Source organism: Miniopterus natalensis, chromosome 5 (assembly GCF_054644295.1).
Source record: "Miniopterus natalensis isolate mMinNat1 chromosome 5, mMinNat1.hap1, whole genome shotgun sequence".
Lineage (NCBI taxonomy): Eukaryota > Metazoa > Chordata > Mammalia > Chiroptera > Miniopteridae > Miniopterus > Miniopterus natalensis.
In genome coordinates, this window is record NC_142085.1 from 14464616 (window position 1) to 14488225 (window position 23610).

Consider the following 23610-nt stretch of genomic DNA (forward strand, 5'->3'; position numbering starts at 1 on the left):
CAGCAGTCTGTGTTTTAACAAGCTCTCCAAGGTGATTCTGATGCGCTTAAGTTTGACATTCTCTGGCTTAAGGTTTTAGTCCATTTACTCTCCCTTCCTACCACCCCATGGTAATATATTTTAAGAATCTTTATCTGTCTTTTATGGCAGTCTGCTGCCCAGTCTTTTTTTGGCAGTTGATAGGGGTATACATTATAAATAGCTACATCTAGTCCAGTTTTCCCCAATATCCAGAGGAGAGAAGCAGGGAGTTAACTTGGCCCAAGTCGCACAGCAAGTTGGTGATAAAGCTGGGGCTGCTAGATGCCAGGTTTTCCAACTTCTAGTCTCGCCTGGGCTTTCAACCAGCTCCACAGCTAGATCATAGGTTTCTTTTCTGGAGGGCTCCTAATTTCAACTCAAACCACCACCATTGCTCTGGGTACAGGTTACCTGTAGTCACACCCTCATCCTCCATGCTTCCCAAAGAACTGGGGGTGCGCCCCTTGCAGCTGCGCGCGTGCACGTGCGCGCCTGGCTCCACTCGCCCGGAGAGCGCGCTGTGGGCTGCCCCGCCCCTCCCGCCCCTCCCTCCACGGGTGAACTCCAGGCATCCATCAGTCTGTTAATTGCACTAATTAGAGATCGCGGAGGTGTTAATTGGAAAACCCTGGTATTGTGCCTGTTTGGGGAAGAAAACGTCAATAAAAATTAATTGATGAGTTAGCAGGGCGGGCGGCGCGGGTTCGCGGTGAGGCGCAGGGTGTCGTGGCAAATGTTATGGCTCAGATTAAGCGATTGTTAATTAAAAAGCTACGGTAATTAATATCTCTTAACACCATATGGGCCGCGGAAAAGGCACAAAGGTTTCTCCATGTGTAGGACTCCCCATCTTTTTTCCCCTCCCCCGAAAGCACCCTAGCCCTTGGGTCGTCCCTTTGGTCCCAAGGTAAGTGGAACTCATCACTTAGGGCCAGGGAGGGGACTAGGAGGACCAGAGGAGTTCCGAGGGGCCCCCTACTGCGCGCCCTGCGGGGTTCTTAGAAGGGCCAGGAGCCTCTGGGGAAGTGGGAGCCCCAGCGCCCGCAGACTCCCCCAGGGCGGAAGAGGCGGCTGCGGCTTTGACCCAGCTTCCTTCCCTCTGAAGGCCAGGGCGTCTGCAGGAGCTTCGGGGCCAGGCCCAAGGCTCTGAGGTGCCCTGGCTCCCTAAGGGGAACCCTGCACGGAAGGGAGACTAGGACCTGTCTAAGGGCGGGGTCAGAGACCCAGACAGAAATCCTAGACCACCTGAAATAACTCCCCAACAGGTGGTAGCAGAGGGACCTGGGAAGACTGGAGTGGGGGGGCGAGGGCCTCAATTTATTGAATCCTAGAAAAACCTAATCCCCCCTATACTTTTTGTATAAAGGCAGCAAAGAACAACCCATTAACTTGGGTAAAGGATAGTGACTTGAAAGCAGGTAGTCTAATTCCCAGAGCTTCTCTCCTTGTCTTCTGTGAATGTTCAGCTGCTCCTTGCTGAGGAAATGGGTGGCTGGGTGCGGAGCATAAGGAGAGAGGTGGAAGGGCAGAATGAAGGGACCCCCCCCCAAGTGCCTGAAGGAAGCTCAAGCCTACATTGAGTAGAGCCCTTTGAGAAAGGAACCACAGCTGTGACTCAAGTGGACCCTCGCTGGCTCCTTCCAGCCACTAGAACAGTGTGGCTTCATGTCCACGTGCTGGACCAGGGAATTTCACTCCTGGAGCTTCCAAGTCAGAAGAGGCCTTCAAGACCATCTCTCCATGGAGAGTGGGGAAGCTGAGACTCAGAAAAGGAGGAAGGCCAAGTATTCACAGCTGGCTGTGGCTGAGCTATGGCTGCCTGACACCCAGGCCACTTCCTTCTCCTCTAGACGGTCAACATTCTCATGGACACCAGCTTCCTCTGCTACGCCCCACACCCTTGGACTTACAGGGCACTGATATCAAGGCCTACCTCCAGCACCCTATCCCATCCCAACCCTGGCAGGCAGGGCCCAGGCACCCAGAGCATGCTCACCCACAGTGCAGGGAACACCCCAGTGCTATTGCAACACCCTGTGGAGAGGTGGGCAGGAGGTCTGAGGCCGCCGATGTGCTCATCCTCAGAGGGCCTGTGTCCCAGGACATAGGTGAGGGTTCGGAGATTGCCTGGGAGCATCAGCCATGCAGGTTTCAGTGGGTGTTGGTGGGCTGGCTGGAGCTTGGAAGGAGGTAAAATTCCTAGGAGGGGGCAGAGCGTGCCACAGGGGAATTAATGCCATTCATACACCCTGCGGAAATGACTTTTCAAATGCATATAATCTCAAGCATGCAAATGAGAGGCTTGCTTCACCCTGTTTAATATGAATGATCGGCCCTTGAATAGCTATTATTACACGCCACATTGCAGCAATTATGTTGTTCACTGGGTGTCGCTATGTACCCCCCCATTAAAAAAAGTAAAGAAAGGGACATCTCTGTTTCCATGCTACTTTTTTCCCCCTTTCTCCAAACTTGCTGTCTGAGCTACAACTTTATGGTGTGTGTATGTGTGTGAGTGTTGGAAGCGGGGCACTCATTCTTACCCCAGGAAAGTAACTGCTGGATTCTCTTTCCTTTCTCCTGTGCACACACACCCCTGAGGCTCTGGTCTTTGTCCCCTGGGGCCCAGAGTTCTCAGATCTCTGAGAAGCTAGACTTGGAATCAGGGCAGGCAGCTGCTCTCCACCCCCAGCAGGGCCAGTGTTGGGGGAGAGGGAGACTAGAGAGGGCCCCTGCTGTCTCCCCACCCCCCTCTTGTAGCTGGGGCCCAGGCTGGAGTGGGGGAAGGTGCTCTGTCGGCTGCTGGGAGGGATCGGGGTGGGTGGTTGGGGGAAGGGGGTTTGGAGCCCTGTGCTCGGGCGGGTGGAGGATGGCGCCCACCCCATCCATCATGTGGCAGCCACTGGCCCTCTGGCTGACACAGCCATTAAGGCCTGAGACCGAGTGCTCAATCTCTTCCGAACCATCGCCTCCAACCTCGCCCTCGCCCTCGCCCCTGGCCCAGCTCCTCAGGACCCAGGAGTGGGAGCTGCAGCTGGGGTGGGGGAACAGAGAGAAATGCGCAAACATGGGACACTCCAGCAGCACAGGTTCACGTGGGCAGCCACACAGGTCCACTAAGAGACACCCAAAGTCACCGATGGAGAGGGGCCTTAAGAGAAGGAATGTGGCACACATGTGAATTGGTGGGCTCCTCATGGACTCCTAGCAGCTCTTTGTCCCACCCCCCAATACCTTCACTTCCACTGGTTCTGCTTCCAGCAGGGAGAAAACAGCATGTGGCCCAGTGAGTGAGGGGAAAGAGTTCTCCCTGTGGTGCAAGGAGAGAATTTGGGGGCAGGAGAGCGGTACTCTTGGGAGCTGCCATTTTGAGGAGGAAGCAGAGAAATAACCCAGTCTCTTCCAGCAGATTCTCTAATCTGCTACCTGCAAGGCCCTTGTTCACGTTTTGGGTCAGGGAAACCATGTGTTTGTGGGGTCTGCTTAGGCCAAAAGGGAATCAAGAAGGGAGGAAAAAACACTGGCTGACTTCCCCTGACGCCACTAGCTGCTCCCGTGGCTTCTGCCCCTTGACCTCTGTGTGACCTGGGCCGTCTTTGACCTCTCTGAGCCTCAGTCTTCTCCCTTACAAATTCCACAGACGAAAAAGGGCTAGATTGAAGCTTACTCTCCTAGGTGGTTTGTATGTGCTGTTTTATGTACTCCTTACAGGACTCTAGGAGGCATGTGTTGAAGGCCTGGCCGGTGTGGTTCAGTTGGTTCCACACCGTATTGTGCACCGAAAGATCACCGGTTCAGTTCCCGGTCGGGGCACATGCCCAGGTTGCGGGTTCAGTCCCCAGATCGGGGTGTGTGTGGGAGGCAGCCGATGGACCCTTCTCTCTCTCATTGATGTGTGTGTGTCTCTCTCTCTTCTCCCTCTTCCTTTCTTTCTCTCTCAAGTCAATAAAAACATATATATTTTAAAAAGACATGTTGAAGATCAGTGGTGGATACCAGCCACGTCCTGTTTTCCTGACATCCATGTGTCTCTCAAGGGACTTAGGAGGATAGTTGGAGACGTCTCCGACTTTGAGAAGAGCTCATGCTAAGGTTGCCCCATCACAGTGTGTATAGAAGCCCCAGAGACAGTGGGACCTCCATAAGGTGTAAAAGAAGGAAGCTCAGGCCTGCTCAGGCCTCACGACCCTTCACACGGCCCAACACCCCCCTCTCTTTCTGCGGGGATGTTTCCACCGCTCCTTGGGAGGCAGGTGGGAGGGAGACGGCATGGGATTCAGGTCTTGACTCTGCCCCTGTAAATCCCCCAACTCTGGACCCTCAGCTGTCCCATCTGTTAAATCAGGGTGATAAAAAAAACCTCACAATTCCTGTGATTAGGAATCATGTAGAGACAAAAGATAATCGAGTGTCTACTTTTGGCCACCCCGTAGACTGCAGCTTTGAGCGGCAGGTCAGAGGCGGACCACTCCGCCTTCACTGCACAGCTCCACCGAGCTGTGTCTGGCTCCCAGTGGGTGCTGGGCAAATGGCAACCATTTTTGCTGTGGAACAAACATTGATTAAAGCCTCTGGGCCCTGGGGAAAGACTAAGGAGGCCCCTGCTCTGGGGAACTCCCCATCTATAGGCGCAGCGGCCATTACAGGTATTTGTGCCAAAGGGGAAGAGGCGATATAGTGAGTCCCAGTGAAGAGCTCATCTGCTTTTAAGTCCTTGCAGAACCCTCGCCCCTCCCCTCTCACATCCCCGCGCCCCCCCCATGCCCTGGCCTGGAGGGAGAGGCCAGAACAGATTTGGGGGGGGGGGGGGGAGGCAGCACTTCGCCCCCTTTGCCCTGCAGAGGTTGTCTTGAAATCAAGTTGAGGAAAAGTTGGGGGAGGGAGCAGCTGCAGTCTGGAGGTGCCCCTTACCTGGGCCTTGGGGGAGGCTGTACCCCAAGAGGGGTCCCAGGAGCAGTCCCCAGGAAGCTGAAGGGAAGACACCCCAGGACTGGGGTGGGGGTATTGGTGTGGGTAGGGGTGTTGAGGGGCATTGGTTGCTGGCACCTGCCCTGCCCATTCTGGAGCCTCAGCCCCTTCCCCATGTCTCTCCTCCCCTCCAGGTCCCAGTAGAGCGACATGATGGTGGAATCTGCCTCGGAGACAATCAGGTCAGCCCCCTCTGGTCAGAACGGCGTGGGCAGCCTCTCAGGGCAGGCTGATGGCGGCGGTGCTGGGGCTGCAGGCACTGCTGGAGGCAGCGCGGGCAGGGACACAGTGGCGGGCGCAGACAGCAACGGCGAGATGAGCCCTGCGGATCTGCTGCACTTCCAGCAGCAACAGGTAGGAGCTGGCGCCCCTCCTCCGCTGGGGACAGGGAGAGGGGCACACCACTCCATCCTGGTCACCAGCTTTACTTTAACATTCTTGGGAAGGTCCAGCCTCTAGGGACTCCCTCTGCGCCTTCCCATTCTAGGGGCCACCTTAACACAGGGGGAGAGCTGTGCTTTCAAGAGAAAGAAATGAGACTGGGGTCCTCCTGAGATCAAGGAGCTTTGAACAGTTTCAGAAATGCCCGCCAGGACAGACAGACCAGGGAGGCAGGCCTGAGGGGTGTATGCCTTGGATGGACTGGCGCCTGGCTCTCCTGCACACAGGGTTGGGGGAAGGAGACCCTCCCTTTAGAAGTGTGTTCATTAGGGCAATGGGGCCATGCACATAGGGTATGTCCACTTTACTTGTATTGTAAAATACCCCCGTCCCCAATCTCTACCTGGGCCCTCTGGCCCAAGCTGCAGAGAGATTAAACTTCCAGCCACCAGAGGCCAAAGCTGCTGGGAAAAGACCAAGAGCTAGAGGCAAAGGCAGGCCTCCATTTTTAGGGCTCAGACTGGGAACCCCTGTCTGCATCCATTTTTCAGTCTTCCCCTCCATCCTTCCCACCCTTCACTGCAGAGTTCAGGAGTTCAAGATGAGCCTTTCTGCTGATCAAGGGGCCCTAGGGTGGGGAGCCTGGTTGGGTGATGACAGAACAGGGGCCCCAGGCCCCAGCCCCACTTTGGAAACAGTAAGAATCGTGCTTGACAAGTTCAGGAGAACCAGCCCAGCCAGCCCTGGCCTTGAGATTCTCCTTTGCTTATTTGACTCCCTGCTCCTTGAACCACTGCTGGCGGCACTAGCCCTTGGGGGCTCTGCTGGGAATAAGGAAAATTCAGGTCCTGCCTGCCCCTCGGGCCCGCATCCCCACCCCTGCCTTACGCACACGGGCTGACATGTGTACATCGCAGTCATGCTGTCTCCCAGATTTACTCTGGGGCTCCTCCCCCCACTCCATAGCCCCTAGGGGGCCCTTTCCCACCACTTGCCTTGCCTTGGAGCCGGAGGTCAGACTGGAAGGATCCTGGTCAGAAGCTGGGCACCCTGCCCTGAGCTGGTCAGCCAGTACTAACACAGGGATGGAACAAACCCCGGTTAGTCCTAGCCTGCCCCTTCGTGTGACCTTGGCCAAGTCTGGGGCCTTGCTGAGCCTTGGCCTCCTTGGTGCCTGAAGTGCAGGGTTGTTAGGATCAGATGCAGTTTGGGTGTGAAACCCCTGTGCACTTGGGGTGTGGGTGTGAACGGAACCAAGGCCTTTAAAAATCACTTCCTCTTACAAGCAGTGGCGGCTTGGGTGGAAAGGGACTGTCTCCATTCCCCAGGAGATGGTCCTTGGGAGTTTTCTGGCATCTCCCAAGCCTTCCTAAGCAGGATCTCTGGGGGAGAGACTCACAGCGCCTGTGCCATCTACTGGGGACAGAGGTCAAAGGGCAGAATCCTACCCTTTATCAAAATAATGACAAAGCACACCCCACCAGAGGGCTCTAAGGCCACCCATTTTGCACGGCCAGCTTTCTCTCCCACACTTCCATGCAGACAGCAGTGAGAAATTTTGAATTGGGGGTGGTGCGAGAGGTGGGCAGGAGAAATACTGAAACGGAATGTCTTTTAAAATTGTTTAAAGTGAAGACTGAACACATATCTGGATGTAGGGGAGATGCGTGGGGGGCACTGTCTGTACTGATCAGGTTACTCCATTCTGCACACACGCTGTGCTTTACCATCTATATTCCATGTTCCAGTAATTCCTGTTTGTTTTGGGGAATATCCCAAAGTCCTGGAAAATCCTATATCTGTTTCACAAATAAACTGGGGTGGAGATTTGGAGGCAGGCGCAGGGCTGTTTTATCCATTTGGGCTCACTATGGGCGTAGTGCCTGAGGCCAAGGAAAATATTTGAGACTTAAAAAGGTTTTGTTGGCTCCAAACTATGAAAAGAGCCCTGCAAAATTAAAAATACAAAATTTTCAATTAAAAATGAAACCTGCCTGCAGGCCCTCCTTCCACCCCCCAATATATGTGAGTGAAGTTTGGGGGGACGTTTCAGGGGTAACACTTTCTGGCCCCCCAACAACAAATGTTCCTAACTATTCGTGGGCTAAACCAACTATAGGAAAGAAAGCCTGGCTCGTTGGGCTCTCCTCCCTCTCAATCCCAACCAGGAAGTCCTTCAAACAAACAAATGCCCGTGTCTGTTTGGTGCTTTGGGTCTTTCACATAGGTTGTGTCATTTAATTGCGGATATTATCCCCATTTCACAACTGAGGGGGCAGCAAGAGGTGGCACTGACTTGTCCATGTGACATGGTAAAGGCTGCAGCTAGACCTCAGGTCTCCCAGTTCCTAGTTCAGGGCTCAGCACAGCCTCCTTTTTGCTCCTGCCACTCACGCAGTCCCCTGCAGGAAATGGAGGGAGCAAGGCCTGCAACATAGTAGGTGCTAAATAAATGTCTGTTGATGGGTGATTGAGAGCACTCCATTCCCAAGCCAAAAGTCTCTTAAAACAAACAAACAGAAGCAGCACTGTCCACTGTCCCTAAGTAGCCACTCCAGAGGAAGGAGGTTGAGGTCGGGGAGTCTGTGGGCGGTGCACTGGTCCTTCCTCTAGTGCCTCCAAGCCCCTCTCCCTCTGTCCTCTGTCTGTTGGTCCCTGTCCCTCTGCTCTGGGTAAACAAATCCTGGAAATGCAAGCTTGGCCTTTGGGAGTAATGAGTTGACAGAGGGGAGAGAGAGAGATAAACAGGGCGAGTCAGAAGTCAGACTGGTGACAGGACTTTAGGCTGAAACAAACAGTGCTGAAGAGGGCAGCCACGTCACTTCGGAGTAAGAGCAGGCGCCTGTTTCCATGCAACAGCAGGCCCGAGCTTGTTTAGACAGGCTGGGGTGGGGGCGGGGGTGACATAGCTTGGCTGCCAGGCCCCTCTGATGGAGAGAGGGTCCCTGGCTGGCTGCCCCATTGCAGCAGTCAAGGCCCCAGCTTCCCACTCCCCGCTCCCAGCACCCTCATCGGCGAGTGACAGAGCCATGCCACGTCCACTCTGCCCCTGGGCTTTCACTGAGTCTCCAGTCTCACTCTCATGGAGAATCCACCCTGAGAAACAGGCGGGGGGCGGGGGGCAGGCCTTGGCGCGCGTTCATTCAGCAGGCAGGCACTGCACCTTAGTTTGCTGGGGGACCCTGTGGGCCAGCTGGAGTTGGTGATTCCCTAGCTGCTGTTAAAGGATACCCTGGACCCAGCACACATGCCAGCTGCCCATCAGTCCCCTTCCTCCATCAAGGCAGAGTCCTTCCTCATCTCCCCCCCCCCATAGTTCCCCACTGATGGCTTTTTCTTTGCAGGTTGCTCTTGCATTTTATCCTAATCTGATTTCACCCGTGTGAAAATGTTCATATAGGAACTGCATGAAGACCCTTTGGGCTCTCTGTTAGGGGGCATTAAGAGCCCAGAAAAGTGTGACAGGTTTTGAGAAGTAGAGGGCCTGGGCAGGTCTTGGGGGCCAGACTGGGCACTCTGGCCCAGGAGAGCTGGACTTAGGGCAGGAGGGCTGAGCAGGCCCAGTGGGGGCTGGCGGAGCTGCTGGCCGCTGCGCTGAAAGGCGTCCTGGGCCTCCTGGGCCTCCAGAGCCGTGAGCTGCACTCCTATTGTCCTCAGGTTGTGGGGGTGACAGGTCAGCGAGGGTCACAGGAGGGTTGCTTAGCGTCTGGGAACTCCTACTGCAGTTGCTGTGGCAACCGGGCCAAATCCCACCCTGTCACATCCTGTGAGGAGATTCAAAAGGGTTGGGGGGGGGCTCTGTACTTTAATGGGCTTTTAACTCACCCCCCTCCAAAGAGATGGGGGGGTCAGGGAATTGGGTGAGTGGGAAAAGAATGGAAGAGATTTTTGTTTTCCTTCCCCATCTGGCTCTCCTCTGCCCAAGCTACTTAGGGGGATGGGGTGGAAAGGGGAGGCCTCAAAGGTGAATTAGCACCCCCACACACACATTGTCTGCAGTTGTCTTTAGTTTTAGGTCTGGGCCCACTTCTTCAGTCTGTGGGACTCCCACTCTCATGCCCCAGATTCTGCTCTTTCATATGTGGTTCTACACCTTCTTTCCTTTTCTCTCCTTCCCATAGAACGAGTCCCTTCTCCAGGACGTGCTGGGGGCCTGGAGGGAGCTTTGGGGCCCGGACTCCCCAGAGGGGAGACTTAGAAACTTCATATCAGTGAATTCCCCTCTCTCCTGCAGCTGCAGGGTGGTGCTTAGAAAGTTCTCTCCCTGCTCTGCCTGGGAAGGGGGGTAGGTGAGTGGGGGGCTGGGTGTGAGAGGACCAGCTGGGGAGAGGGCCTTAACTACCCCCTTTTTGTACCCATCCTGGGTTACTCAGGCAAAGACCACTGTTTCCTGTGTCTACCTCCCAGTGCAAGGGAAAGGGAAGTTTCCCTGGGAGGGAGTTCCAGGAAGAGGGAGGGGAAGGTAGAAGAGAGGGCCCAAGGCTGGCAAAGGGTTCCCAGGCCCCTGCTCTTTTGGGACCAGAAAGGAGTCAACCCAGCCTTCCTCCCGATACGAAATTCTGAGACCTCTGAGTTTTCTCTCCTCTCTAATCCCCCTTTTATGCCAAAGTTTTTAACCTTACCACTCAGGAGTGTGGGGACTGGGGAAAGGGAGGGTTGAATGTGTCCTCTCCGGAGGGTGAAGGGTTGAAGTGGGGAGGGCTTCATCCCAGGGCAGCTCCTCTGTGCCTGAGCTGGTATTTCTCCTAGGGGAGCACCTTTATTCTGAGAAGGGCAGGGCATGCCCCGCCGCCCCATGCTAAATCCTACCCCCTGCAGAGGTGCCTAGTGTGAGGGTAGCAGCTGGGCTCCTGGCGGCTCTGAACCCAGACATCCTTAAGCCCGCTTCCTGAGGACTCCACAGATAGGAGCACCCATCTGGGAGGTGGAGAGCAGCCAGGGAGGTCACGGGGAAGTGCAGGGCTGCCACCCTGCCACCACCACTCCCCGCACCATTCCAGCCTCTTCCCAGACACCCAGACTCTCAGGCCCTGCCTCCCCCAGCACCCCTACTCAGCTGGTCTGGGCCAGAGGGGCTGCATGGGCCACGCTGGCTCACCCTGGGTGCTAAGGCTGCCCCTCGGGGCGCAGGGGAGGGAGAGCACGGAGGAGCCTCTGAGGAGCGCCTGTCCCTTTTTGGTGCTGTTGAGTCCATTGGTCTGTTCCCATCTCCAGGCAGCAGAGGCCTGGTCCTTTGAGGCGAGGCATTTCCAAGACGCTTGGCGGGTAAGGGGCCCCGAAAGCAGGCTGTGCACCCAGGCCTTGCCTCTCCCACCCACGTGGGCCTGTCGGTATCTATGCGTTGCTGGTTTTCATTTTAATGGTTCTAATTTGAGAATGCGCCAATGTCATTTTTACGAGGTTGGTGTAAAAAAAATTTACAGCCTTTTCCAAAAAGCTTTTTTTTTTCCAAGGGAAAAAGGTGTAGAATCACTTCAGGGGTTTTATGGTCTCCACTCCCCCACCCTCTTTGCCCCCCTCCTCTGCGTAATTTCATTTTTATGTCTGTGCTGTAGGACAAAGCCTGGCTGGTGGAGAACCTAGATCTCCCGTGGTCAGTACCCCTTATGGTTGGGACCACTGACCTCTGACCTCTCCCTGCACACAGTCCCTTCACTCTGGTTTCCCGGAGGAGTTGCATTTTGAAGAGTGGATGGGGAGATGTTTTTTTGTTTAATTCAAATCAACAAGTACTTATTAGGCACCGACTGTTTACTACTGCAGGTTAGGAATTTACATCAGTTCCTTAATTCCTTATATTTACTTATTTAAAATCCTCCAGCATTTTTTCCTCAAGTGTAGAATGAAATTAAAGAACATTGTCCCTGCCCGGCCAGAGTGGCTCAGTTGGTTGAGCTTCGTCCTGTGCGCCCAAAGGTTGCCAGTTTGATTCCTGATCAGGGCACCCACCTGGGCTTCGGGTTCAGTACCCAGCTGAGGCACATGCGGAGGGCAGCTAATCAATGTTTCTCTCTCACATTGATGTTTCTCTCCTCGCTCCCCCTCTTGCTCTCTATAGGTATGTCCTTGGGTGAGGATCAGTAAAAAACAAACACCACTGTCCCTGTGTGGTTTGGTCCCTGCTCACCTCTGGGACTCTGTCCAGGCCACTGACCATGCGTGAGGCATCTCCAGGCTTATTCCACCGCAGGGCTCCCGCACCAGCTCTTTCCTCCACCAAGCACACTCTCCCCCGGAAGAACTGCTTCCTCATTCTAAACGTCTCAGAGAGGATCCCCCAGCCACACAGCCCGAGTAGCTAGCCAGCCTCTGTAACGCTCACCACCATCTCATAGCTTGCTGGTTTCTGTTTTAGTGTCTATCTCATCCGAGAGAATGTGAGCCCATTAAACAAATACACTGAGCCCACAGAGTCTAGGATTGAGCCAGTGCCCTTTGGGGCTTCATAAATACTTGCCGAATGACTGATAAGTGAATAGAAAGTCATACTGTGGCCCTGGGGGGACAAGCGATTTGCTTTTCTGGGCCTGCTCTTCAGATTTGGGATGGGCCAGTACCTCCAAACACCTTTCTAGTGCCCTCTCCCCTAAATCTAGCCAGACTTCAGTTGAAATTATCAAGATAACTTAGACCCCAATTTTGCCGTAGTTAGCTAGGTACAGACAAAAGAACTTTGGCGTTTGTTTATTTTGACTACGCCTCACCACAATCCAAATTAAACCGGAATTTGCTAGGGAGTCCTCCATTCTGTCTGGCCAGCTCCTGGCTGCAGAGCCCCACATCAGACCCAAGGGATTCTGGGTCTGTTTCTGCCACTGGGCATGTTTCTGACTCTGGGCATGTCACTGCCCTGGATATTCATTTCCTCGTCTATAACATGAACTAGATCAGCGCTTTGTAACCCTTTTTGCTTGAGATCTACAGTGAAAAATACATTTTACTCAGAGCCCCAGCACACGTGATTTCATGAAACAATGCTTGTGCTCACCTAGTAACTCTAATTTTAAAAAAATATATGTGTATTTTTTCGTATTTTTTCAACCCACTAAATTGACATGATGACCCACCATTAGATCATGACCAGCAGTTTGGAAAACACTAGACCGGATTCCCTCTTAACTTCCAGCCTCCAGGCCACAGTCTGTGTTTCTGTCTCTGCATTCTCAAAGCTCAGCCCTTCAGGCTTGTCTCCCTGAGCACCAGTCACATCTCCGCCCTCCTAAACGCACGCAGCGACTGGGAACCCAGCACAGAGCTGGAACCCTGCAGCCTGCTAAACAGCCCTGCACCTGGCTTCCACAGCGAGGATGCCTGCCCTCCCCACGGAATTCTCAGAAATGAGGGGGTGGTCTCCTACTGGAGATGACAGACCCTCCTGCTTCAAGACTTGTTTTTCTTTTCATAGCAGCTCCCTGTTGCCCTCAAAGCTCTAGCTTCATTCCCCTCCATCCCAGCCGCCCTCCCTGGATGCCATCCGTTATAAGCCATTTGTTCCTAATTGTGGAGATCCTGCTAATGACTTCTGAATGGGTGATGGGGGGAGGAGAGTTCAGCTTCATTAGCGAGATGAGACGAGTTCTTAGGCTTGAGGGGAAATGGGGGTGGGTATAGGATGGAAGAGGGTTTTGTTAGCAAGTCCTTCTGGGTGGCATAGGACAAATGACCAGGAACTGCCTGGTAGGCAAAAGATAAATTAAGTGACACTAGTTAACGTCCATTCGGGCCCCAATGGGTGCCAGGCACTGTGCTCAGTACTCCATATATGTTGTCTCATATACTCTTCATAACAACCCTGCGAGCTAAGTACAGGGTCATTCCTATTTTGCAGAGGAAGAAATGGGAGCTCAGAGAGGTCTAGTGACTTACCCAAAGTCACTCAGTATATTGTGGAGCGAGGATTTGGATGCAGATCTCTGACCAGGGTCCATGAAATGGATAGACCCAACCTCCCTTAGAGGAAAACGGGACCTCACTCACCAAACCACAGAGCTGGGCATTTGGTTCTCAGGCCACGGGGTGGAGGGAGGAGAAAATGAGGTTTAAGAAGCCAAATGGTTCCCAGTTTCTGCCCTGAGTGTCTTCCTCTTCCTCCCCAGATCTTCGTGACGGCTTCTCCCCAGTGTGGGATTCTAAATGCCCCCCCCCCCCCCGCAAGGCTGTATTTGGGTATCTGTGGCCCCCAGGGAAGGGAAACTGAACCCACCTTTCTCTTAAAGATTTCTTTCTGGTCTTCTCTCCCCACCTCAACCAGCTTCACCCCCCTTCACCCCCAGACCGCTGAAACACTAGACTGGCCGGGGGAGGGGGAGGCAGATCCACAGGCCTCGCCAGACTGTGCGTGAGATCACGGCAGCCCCTCTGGGTGTGGGGGCTGGGCAGTCAGAAGTGTTTGGACTCTCCTTCCTGGTGGTGGGACCTTAGGTTTCAGTTTGCTTGTCTGTACAGTGGGGACAGTGACACCTGCCCTGCCTAGCTCAAGGTTGTGAAGCTTCAGCTAAATGTTCGCAGACATGCTTTGAAAACCGCCAGGCACTATCCAGATGCCAGCTGTAGGCTCCACGTCAGCCTGTGCCTGCCTCCCACGTTCAGCCTAGACTAAAGTGACTTTCCCCAGTGTGTCTGCCGTGTGCTGGTGGCTGGGGCTCACAGATGCATCTGACAGCTGTGTTTCAAGGAGACTACAACCTGGTTGGCATCATCAGAGAAAGTGGGGCCGGATCTGTCAGAGTGGGGGGCCTTCGTTTCCCACATCCCTGGGAGGTGGGCAGTCTAGTGATGTATCAGATTCCAGTGCCAACAGCCAGCGTGGACACCATCACCTGTGCCTGAGAGTGGTGGATGCGACTCTCGTGGGGCTTTATATAATCCCAGTCCTACTCCTGGGTGACCACCTGCAGAAGGGCCTCCTGGGTAGAGGTCTGTGTGTGTAGTGAGGACAGTGACAGGAGTGGAGGGTGGAGCAGCAGTGTGGTGCCCTGATCCATCAGTGGCACGTCCAGGCCACCCAGGGAGGGCAGTTGGACCCCAAGCCCAGGATCTGCCCATTGCCCCCACCCCTGGGACCTGCTGGGTGATTTGTAGGTGGTGCCCAAATCGCCCTAAATTGGGTCATGGCAAATAACACAAAACTACCTTGTGTGGGTTGCCATCGCCTCACCACCTCCAAGTGCAGCCACCTGGAGGGTGGCTGTGAATATGAGTGAGCAAAATGCCTGGAGGAGTTCCGACCCTGATGACCTGAGGGCCCATCAGCTCTCCTGCTGCCCCCAGAACAACTCCATTTCCTGCCCCTGGGGATGGTTAAGTCCCCCAACTCACTGGGCTGTTTCACTCCTCTGCAGTGTGTGGGTCACTGTGCTTGGAACACCCTTCAGGACCCTAGCTAGTGCTGCCACCTCCTCTGGAGGCCTTCCTAGACTTCCCCAGGCAGAGGAGGCCCTTCTCTGGGCTCTGGTGCCTGGTGCCCACCTCCACTTTAGTTCCTGACAGGCAGCTGTCATCATGGCATCCAGCTGTGAGCCCTGAGCAGGGCCATGTGCTGTGTCTCTGTCTCCAGCATTCAGTGTTGTCCCTGGCGCCTGCTGGCATGGTCCCTGGCACACAGCAAGCGCTCAGTAAATGTGAAGAAAGAGTGAGTAGGAAGAGGGAGAAGTCAGAGGAGGGACAGCCTTGGCCAGGCCTAGGTCTCACCTGGCTCTTTGATCTGGTCTAAAGGGAAAGGCCCAGAGTAGGAGGGGGCAGAAGGGAGAGTGAAGGGCCTGTCACAGGGACGTCTCACAGGAATGAGATTGTAAACCCATGTCATTTTTTCCTGTAAATCTTGTAATTTCATGCTCCAGGGGACCACAGAGTAAGAGAGTCAGTGGGAAGTGAATCCAACTCTCAGGCCACTCCCCCACCAGGAGACTGTGTGGGGCTCCCCCCAGCTTCCCCTGGAAACCTCTCTGCTGCCCACGTCCCCCCACAGGAGAGCTGGGTGCTATCTCCCCACCCTGACCCGTGTCCCCCCTGGCTTGCCTGAGCTGATCAGCTCCTCTGAGCCACCCTCTTCCCCTGACCCTTCTACCTTCCACCTTTAGGGGACAAAGAGCATTTGTTTAACTGTGTCATTAGACCTGGAGGGGTCACTAAAAGCAAGGCCGGCAGGGCCAGGGGCTCCTTCCTGATGATCCCCCGGCCACCTCCCTTCCTCTCCCCACCCTGCCCTTAGCCCCTTTCCACAGCCTTTCAGAGCCTTTTGCCTCAGGAAGGTCAGACGTACACTTTCTGAAGTGAATCTTGAAGAAACCCCAGGCCACAAATCCTGGTGTGAGGTCCAGGGGAAGGGGTGGGGTGGGGTGGGGGAGGCGCGGATCTGGGGGGCTGCTGAGGAGCACGCCTGCCTGAACTCCAGATTTACTGGGAGACACGTTCCCATAGATACACCAGTGTGTATTTAGATCCCATCCTAAGGTAAACTGGCTTTCAGCCTCAGGGGAGGCTCTGCTGCTGCTCGGTGTGGGATGAAAGGGCGGGGGGGGGGGGGGGGAGCTATATGCTTGGTACACGGTGGCTGCTCAGAAGTGTTTGCGGAGGGCCAGTGCGTGTGACGTATGAGAGCCACCGCATTCCCCCTACAGGGTCTTGTCTGCTGGTGCTGTGGTGGGGTAGGAGAGTAGAAGTCCTCGTGAGGACAGGTGTGTGTGTGTGTGTGTGTACGTGTGTACAGAGGTGAGTGGCCACAGGTGGGCATGTGTCCATGAAGAGGTGTGCAGGGCACGAGGCTGTGTCAGGAGAGGCTGAAGGAGGTGAGGGAGAGAACTGGGAGACATTTATGAGAAGGAAAGGGACCGACACTTCGAGAATGCCAACAAAGGAAAGCATCAGTCCCTTAATTCCCCTAGTATTTCGGAGTTGGGTAGTGCCCCAGTTTTGCAGACCAGGAGACTGAAACTCAGAAATGGAACAACTTGTCCCAGATCACACAGCTGGTAATCACAGTGGGATTCAAACTCAGGTCTGCCTGACACCAGAGGCCCGAGTTAAAGGCCTGGACATAGCGGCTCTGGCTCCCAAGGAGGTCTCTGAGAAACCTGGAGGCAAATAGGCTTTGTGCTCCAGGAATGTGGATTCAGGACTGGTCCCCACATCCCTTGCCTCTGAGCCCCCATGGACTTTATGAACTTCCCGGGCCTCCCTGACCCCTCACTCTCTACCCGACCTCTCCCAGCCTATCCACCCATGTCCCAGGTCCACTGTCTGGCCAAGCTGCTCCTCCTGTAAATTCCATACACTTCCCAAGGCTGTGACTCTGGTGACTCAGAGTCCATCCAAGCTGCCGTGGCCTCCAAGTATTAGTATAACTCACACTTCACACCCTACTTCAGGACTTGAATACCCTTAGTGCCACGAGGTCCTGCACCTCGACCCCCTGGATTCAGAAAGCCCCCAGCTGTGTGTTCTGATTCCGAGTGTACTCCCTTAGCCCCTAGATGCAGCACAGGGAAGGCAGTTGGACTCAGAGCCAGGCTTCCTGGGCTCCAGTCCTGTCTCTGACACCTCCAAGCTTTGTGATCTTGGGCAAGTTACTTAACCTCCTGGAGACTGTTTTCCTCATCTGCAAAATAGGGCTGATAATCCTTACCTCACAGCCTCACGGGAGAATTAAATGTGATCTTGCCTATGAAGGGGAGCAGAGTTTGCCACCCCAAGATATGCCACTTTGAGATATTGATTATTATAGGCTGGTTAATTTTAAGAAACAGCAGACCTGGGAGAAGCTCTGAAAACCAGATACAGTAGAAGGTACCCTTTATAAAGGACATACACATCTGCGAGGGAGATCTCCATCTGTGAGGGCGTTTCCTTCATGTGCCTGGCCTGCCATCCCTGTCAGTGGAGAAGGCAGAGGCTTAAGTCTACACAGCCACCTTCCCCTATTCACTGTGTTTTTCCTGGTAACCTCATAACTGACTCTTTACCGCCAACGTCACCTTAAGTCTTTAGCTGAAGGAGGTATTTAAAGTGACGGTGAGTTACTCTACAGGAAGTATACATATTATTAAACTTTAATGTTTTTCTCCTGCCAATCTGCCTTGTGTTAATTTATTAGTCCAGCCAGAAGAACTTGAAGGGAGGAGAATAGCTTTGCCTCCCAGACACCTGTGAAGTGCCTGACACATAGTAGATGCTCAACTCTGAAACAGCACCTATGATTAATGCCAAGCCCACCCCCTTGTTTGACCTTCAACCCTTCCATTTGCCACCCCCATGGGGGCCCGCAAACCTCACCAGGTTCCAGAGCGAGTCCCTGCAGGCTCTGATCCCTCAATGACTCCTATCTTTATAATAACCCCCGAGCCCAAGTGCACCCCATGAACCTCTCACTCGCCCTCAAGACCTTCCACCTTACCCTGACTTCCTCCCCTTCTGTCCCCCAAGCTCTCCCTGAATCCTGGGTCCGCGCTGAGGGCACTGCCCTGCAGCCCGCAGCACGGGGCAGACACACTGACTCGCCCTGTTTTGCAGGCTCTCCAGGTAGCCCGGCAGTTCCTGCTGCAGCAGGCCTCAGGCCTGAGCTCCCCGGGAAACAATGACAGCAAGCAGTCAGCCTCTGCCGTCCAGGTGAGGAGGAGGGCATCCCTCTGGGCTGGGCTGGGCCGGGGCCAGGTCTGAGGGTAGGCTTGGCAATACAAGGGAGAGGAAGAGCCGGTTGGAGGATTGCTCTGGCCAGTCCCCAGTGCCACAAAGCTGGCAGCTGTCCAGAGGGAGATGCTGGGCAGGGTGAAGAAACTTCACTTTCTCTCTCATCTCCACCTGATGCCCCAGGCCTTCCTCTGCTTGGCCTCTCTGAGTCTGAGCCTGCGCTCAGATCTCCGTCCCTGTCCCTCTCTGCAGGCTTCGTCTTCCTTAGCCTCGGGGTTACTTCTCAGGTTTCTGTTTCTCCATCCCGGTGTGGTCACTTGGCCTGTTCTCGCCCGCCCGTCCCTGCTACACCCTTCCCAGGCTCTGTCAGTTGTTGAGGTCATCACATCCCCCCCCCCCCCCCGAATTTCTTACCCACCATTTCTCTCTGTCTCCCCCTGTTTCCTGTCTCTTGACGTCTCTCTGTCTCTTTTGTTTTCCTTTGCACAATCTGCCCTTTCTCCCCCCTCTCCCTTCCCCCAACCTGCTGGCCCATCTGGCTGGATGGGGGAGGGGAGATGTGGAGGGGTGGGCGGGGGTAAGCCAGGCCTTCTGTTTACCTTTTGTGTCACAAAGAACTTGGGAGAATCACGTCTGAGTCCTGGGTGGGTCACTACTCCGGCAGCCCGGTCTCCTCCCCCTCAGCCCTGCAACCGGGCTTGTTCGCTTCCCCCCACTCTCCCCACAGCAGCGGGGGAGGCTTGGAATTGGGGAGAGGATTAAGCCGGGCTTTGAAAGGAAGTTTATCTAAGGGAGGAAGGCTGAACCCGAGCCTGAGCACGAAGCTCTGGACGCTGGGGGGCGGGGTGCTGAGGGAAGGAGGGAAGTGAGGAGGGTGGGGTGGGGGATGGGGTGCAGGGTGCCTTGAGAAGTACCCAGAACTGGGTTTTATGTTAAACAAAGTTATGTTCAGAAAGTGCTCTGAAGAAGTTCAAGGTGCCTGACCTTTGTGGGGCCTGAGCTGGAGCCCTGTTTTAAACTCGTGAACCTGATGAGACAGTGCCCAAGGGGAAGGAGTTGGACAAAGGGGTACTGGCCTGGGAGGGGAGGACACCACCTGGGAAGCCAGTATTGGGCAGAAGAGAAAGTTCTAAGGCCTGGGGGTGTCAGGATTAAGTCTCTTAGAATTAGAGACACCCCCCCCTCCCACTCCCTGGTCTGAGGTGGCCTTCAGGCTACTGTTCTTAATCCCTCCCTACCTTGGGCCCAGCCTAGTACCCCCTTTCTAAGAAGAGGGAGAGGTAGGCTGGGGCACAGGAATATTCCCCAACCCAGAAAGGGCCACTGATCCGAGGCAAGAAAGAAGGAGCTTGGTGGGAGTTGGAGGCCCTGAGGTCAGGCACAGGGAGGACTTCGCAGCCGGCTGCGAGGGGTAGGAGATCTGAAGTAAAGAGAAAGGAAGGGGGGTATGGAATTTTCCTTGGGAGACCCCCTCTCCTGAAATAGGAGAGGTCCCTGGATGGCCTAGAATGAGAATGAGAAGCAGAAGTTTTGGTCAGAGGGACAGATAAAATGATTCTTAGACCTCTCTCCTTGCCTCCTCACTCCCAATGATTGATCAGGTTATTCATTCAACAAGTACTTACTCAGCTAACAGCTGCCGTTTACAGAGGCTTCCCCTGGGGCAGATGCTAAGTGCTTTATACGTATCATCTCATTTATCCTCACAATCCTATGAGGTAGATGCTGTTATTAGTCTTACCTTGCAGCTGAGGAAACTGAGGCCCAGAGAGGTTAACCTGTCCCAAGTCACACAGCTAATGAAGGGTAGAGCCAGGGTTTGAACCCACACAGCTAGCTCCAGAACCCACACTTTAATGCCCACACAGTGACGCTGCCATTTGCTTAGCACAGTAGTGACACTACCAGTGCATAGGGACAGCCCTTGCCAGAGGTTTCTCTTCTGCTCAGGGCGGTGGCAGTTCTTGGGCCACGTCTGAACTTCCCCAGGAGCCTGGAGCCCTGGCTGTTGATTCTTCCCTTCCACCCTGATACCTCCCTTGCCTTTCAAATTCACAGTCTCTAAGGAGATGGGGCTTCTGTTCCCAAGTGGGGTCCGGGGCCTAGAAATAGCTTTTCTGTGTGTGCAAGGCTGGTGGGGGAATGGGGAGAGCAAGCAGAAACATGCATTTTGTTGATTTGGAGCTTGAATGAAAGAAAGGGTAATGATGGGAGGTCGATGGCAGCCCCTTCTGCAGCAGCCCCCACAGGACACTGTCCTGCTCCTCAGCTCAAGGTGGGTTTCCTGCGCACACTCACCACCCAGCCGTGTTCCCAGCCCTCTCCCAGAGCCAGCTGCAGGCGAGTTTCTAAAACCGTATTAGGTCTCCAGCTCCAGCACAGAGTTGCCCGGTTCGTACCCAGGCCTGGACCCCGGGCAGGGAGAGGTGAGTCTCAGGAGGTAGCACTGGTAGCTGGGAGTTTGGGCAGATGGGCGGCTAAGGCCAGGCCCCTCAGCTCTGCCCACCTTGGTCTCATCTCCGCAGCTCCTCTGAGGCTTACCCTTCTGGCATTTCTAGGAGTTCTTCTTTGTGTCCCACCACAATCTTTTTTTGTTCATCTTCAGCCCAAAACTAGTATTAGGCCTTCCCTCTTGTCATGTGCAGGGGAATTTAACCTAAACTAAGCTCTGGCCTAGTCCCTGAAATCACCCAGGGACCCCAGGCCTTATACTTCAGAGGTTGAGTTTGGGTCTTTGATTGGCACCAAATTGCATCCATCCCAACCCTCAGCCCCTGAACAAGCTCCTTCTCTGTCAGGCACCATCCCTCTTCCTCCGGGTTGTGTCATCCAGCTCAGCACACTGTAATCATGGTGGGCGGAGGGCTCCGGCCTGAGCAGGGCTCCTCGGGGAGGGGCTGGAGGCAGCTGTCAGCATTTAGCCCCGAGCTCACTCTGCCAGGGCTTTAGTAAGCGTGTAGCTGCCCTGGCTACCCTCCAGATGGTGACTCACAGGCTTCGCTGAGCTGACTAGCCCACGGTGCCCATCCTGACACATTCTGGCCTGGTGAGTGGTCAGTGGGGACCCAGGGGAGCTCCAACTCATTGCTCAGAACCCCAAGGAGCTTGAGGGGAGGTGGATGGGTTAGCCAGCTCAGGAGATGTGCATGCGGCTGCCACCTTCCTGACCTTTCTTGACCCACTGGGCCACCTTAGAGACAAGTACACAGAAGGTAATCCATCCCGATCTGTCTCTGCAGCTGCCTTTCCAGCCGGCAGCTCAGACACGTGGCAGGAATGGCAGGGCTGGAGAGGCCTTCCAAGGTCATCGCTTCCATTCCCCTGCCTCCATGTAGGAAAGCCCCAAGGAAGGAAATGCCACATCCTTTCTTGCATGCCGCTCACAGTGACTCACTCCTGGTGCCTGGAAAGATCTGGGTGTCTGCTCCCAGGCTCCCCTGCTGTGGGCCTGTCCATCTCTGGTGCAGCTCTTGCTGTGATGAGAATGGGAGGCCCATTGCTTTTGTCCTAAGGGACCCTTGCCACACAGTGTCCTTGAGTACCTACGGTGCCGTAGCAGAGGAGGAGAGGGAAAGGAGACCAGAAAAGAGGGGAAAAGGAAAAGTCAGAATGTTTTTTAAAAAGTAGTTGTTTTTACACTCCTATAGAATTTAATGACACACGAATCACTTTCACTCCCCTTTCTGCCCTTGTCCCTTTGAGGCAGGACAGGTTGTTTAACTTCTCCAGGCCTCAGTTTTCTCATCTGTAAAGTGGTAAGAATAATGGTACCCTCCTCCCAGGGTCACTGTGAAGATTCAGGGAGATCTTACTCATTTAGGCCTTAGCCGAGTGCCTGGCACCTAACCTGCTGTCAACCACAGCCTCTTGTGTAGTCCTGTGAGGCGGGGCAGGCAGGTGTTCCAAATCCCAGTTAGAGGACAGAGAAAGTGAGGATTGGTGATTTCAAAGAACAGTCCGTGTCAAACCGGAACCTAGGTCACCTGACTCAGAACTTCGGGCTCTGAGCTCAACACCACCATGCTGGGTGCCCCTATGGGAGGAGGAAAGGAAGGATAGGTGAGCAGCCCAGCTGCTTTGGGGGTTACATGGGCTGGCTCTGCAAGGGGCGCAGGTCTGGGCCACTGTCTGCCCCATCTCCCAGGGCCCTCTGAGAGTGAGGACCAGGACACCCCTGCAGTGTGGCTTTGCAGAGTCTCCTCTGATACAGTGTAAAGCGGGAGGTTGACCTTTGGGATCTCCAGCCGTCTATCCTTCAGCTCCCTGGATGGTTCAGTTTTCACACGTTCTGGGTAACGCTTATCAAGACCTGCTCCAGGGTGGGGCAGGCAGTGTGGGAAGTGGAAACACCAGGAACCATGGAGTTCACAGACCCAGGCTTGAATCCCAGCCCTGCCACTTAAAGCTCCTTTGTAGAGGCCCCTTGGAGCCTTCCTTCCTGCGGGATGTCCATGGCTAAAGAGCCAGGTGGTGCCCCTCCCGGGATGTATGCAGAGATGCCTGGGGGAAAGGGGAAAGCCCAGGGCTGGGCTCAGCCACTTGTTACGGGGCAAGAAGAGATGGGGGCAGTGGGACTTCCCACGTCCCCTGATTCACCTCCCCTCCCTGGCTGCTCCTCTGCTTGGGGATTCCCTGATTGGTGGCTTGAGGCTGAGTCTCACCCCTGATGCACCCATGGGACTGAGGAGAGGTGACAGGGGCCATGAGTCCCCTGTGGACCTAACCCGTCACGTGTTGCCCAAGACAAGTCCCTGCAGTACACTCCTCCCTGACTGGGCCACCCTGTACCCCTCCCTCCCTGCACCAGGGCTGGCAGAGGGGCCTCCAATCTACTGGGATAGGTATTTCAGCTCAGGGGAGCAAACACTGAGTGAGTACCTGCTGTGTGCTGGCCCTCTGCTAGGGCCTGGGAGTGAGGGGGAAAGTAGAGAGGAGTCTTGTGCACTTTCCCAGTGATGCGGGTGGCAGATCGCCCCACAGGGCACCCATCCTGCTGAAACAGCATTAAGACAGTGTTGCAGCTTGGGCCTCCCGGGGTAGGATTCCACAAGCCTGGGGGTTTCAGGGAAGGTAGGGCTGGGGAAAAAAATGACATGACTGCTCTTCCCTGCATGTTTGGCCTGTAGATAGATTCTCTGGGCCTCCTGTAGAGGCCTCATCCAGGGCAGGGGACAGAAAGCTGCTCTATTCTGAAAATCCACCATGTTGCAGCTGGATTATTATCGGTTATAATCCAATCCCTGTTTGGCTTTTGAGGAAATTGATCAGAGAGGACAAGTGGCTTGCTGGGGAGTCACACAGCAAGTTCAGTGCAGAGCTAGGAGTAGAAGCCTGCCTTCTAACTCCCTGCCTGGGGTTCTTTTCACCCGGCTGAAGACATAACTACCCCTACACATGCGCGCGCGCGCGCGCACACACACACACACACACGATGGCACCGTTGGTGCTCTCTGGGCCTCTGCGTGTCCTCTAGACATGTGTGCTGGAGTATGTGACATGCATGTGACAGAGCCAGAGTCCAGGGCTCCTGCCATGTGGGCCACTTTCTGAATCCTCCCCATGGCTACAGCCTGCCCTCCTGGCCAGGCCCACCACATAGTGTCCCAGAAGAGAGAG

General features: G+C 54.7%; 1 protein-coding gene across 4 annotated transcripts in view; it reads left to right on the forward strand.

The window, feature by feature from the left end:
* FOXP4 (forkhead box P4) overlaps nucleotides 1-23610 on the forward strand; it is a 50997-nt gene that overhangs the window by 12674 nt on the left and 14713 nt on the right. For all 4 annotated transcript variants that reach the window (XM_087817386.1, XM_087817388.1, XM_087817387.1 and 1 more), the window contains exons 2-3: nucleotides 5124-5343; nucleotides 17878-17973. In XM_087817386.1, coding sequence (XP_087673512.1) covers nucleotides 5140-5343; nucleotides 17878-17973 — 300 coding nt within the window. In that variant the 5' untranslated portion in view covers nucleotides 5124-5139. The remainder of the gene's footprint in view (nucleotides 1-5123; nucleotides 5344-17877; nucleotides 17974-23610) is intronic.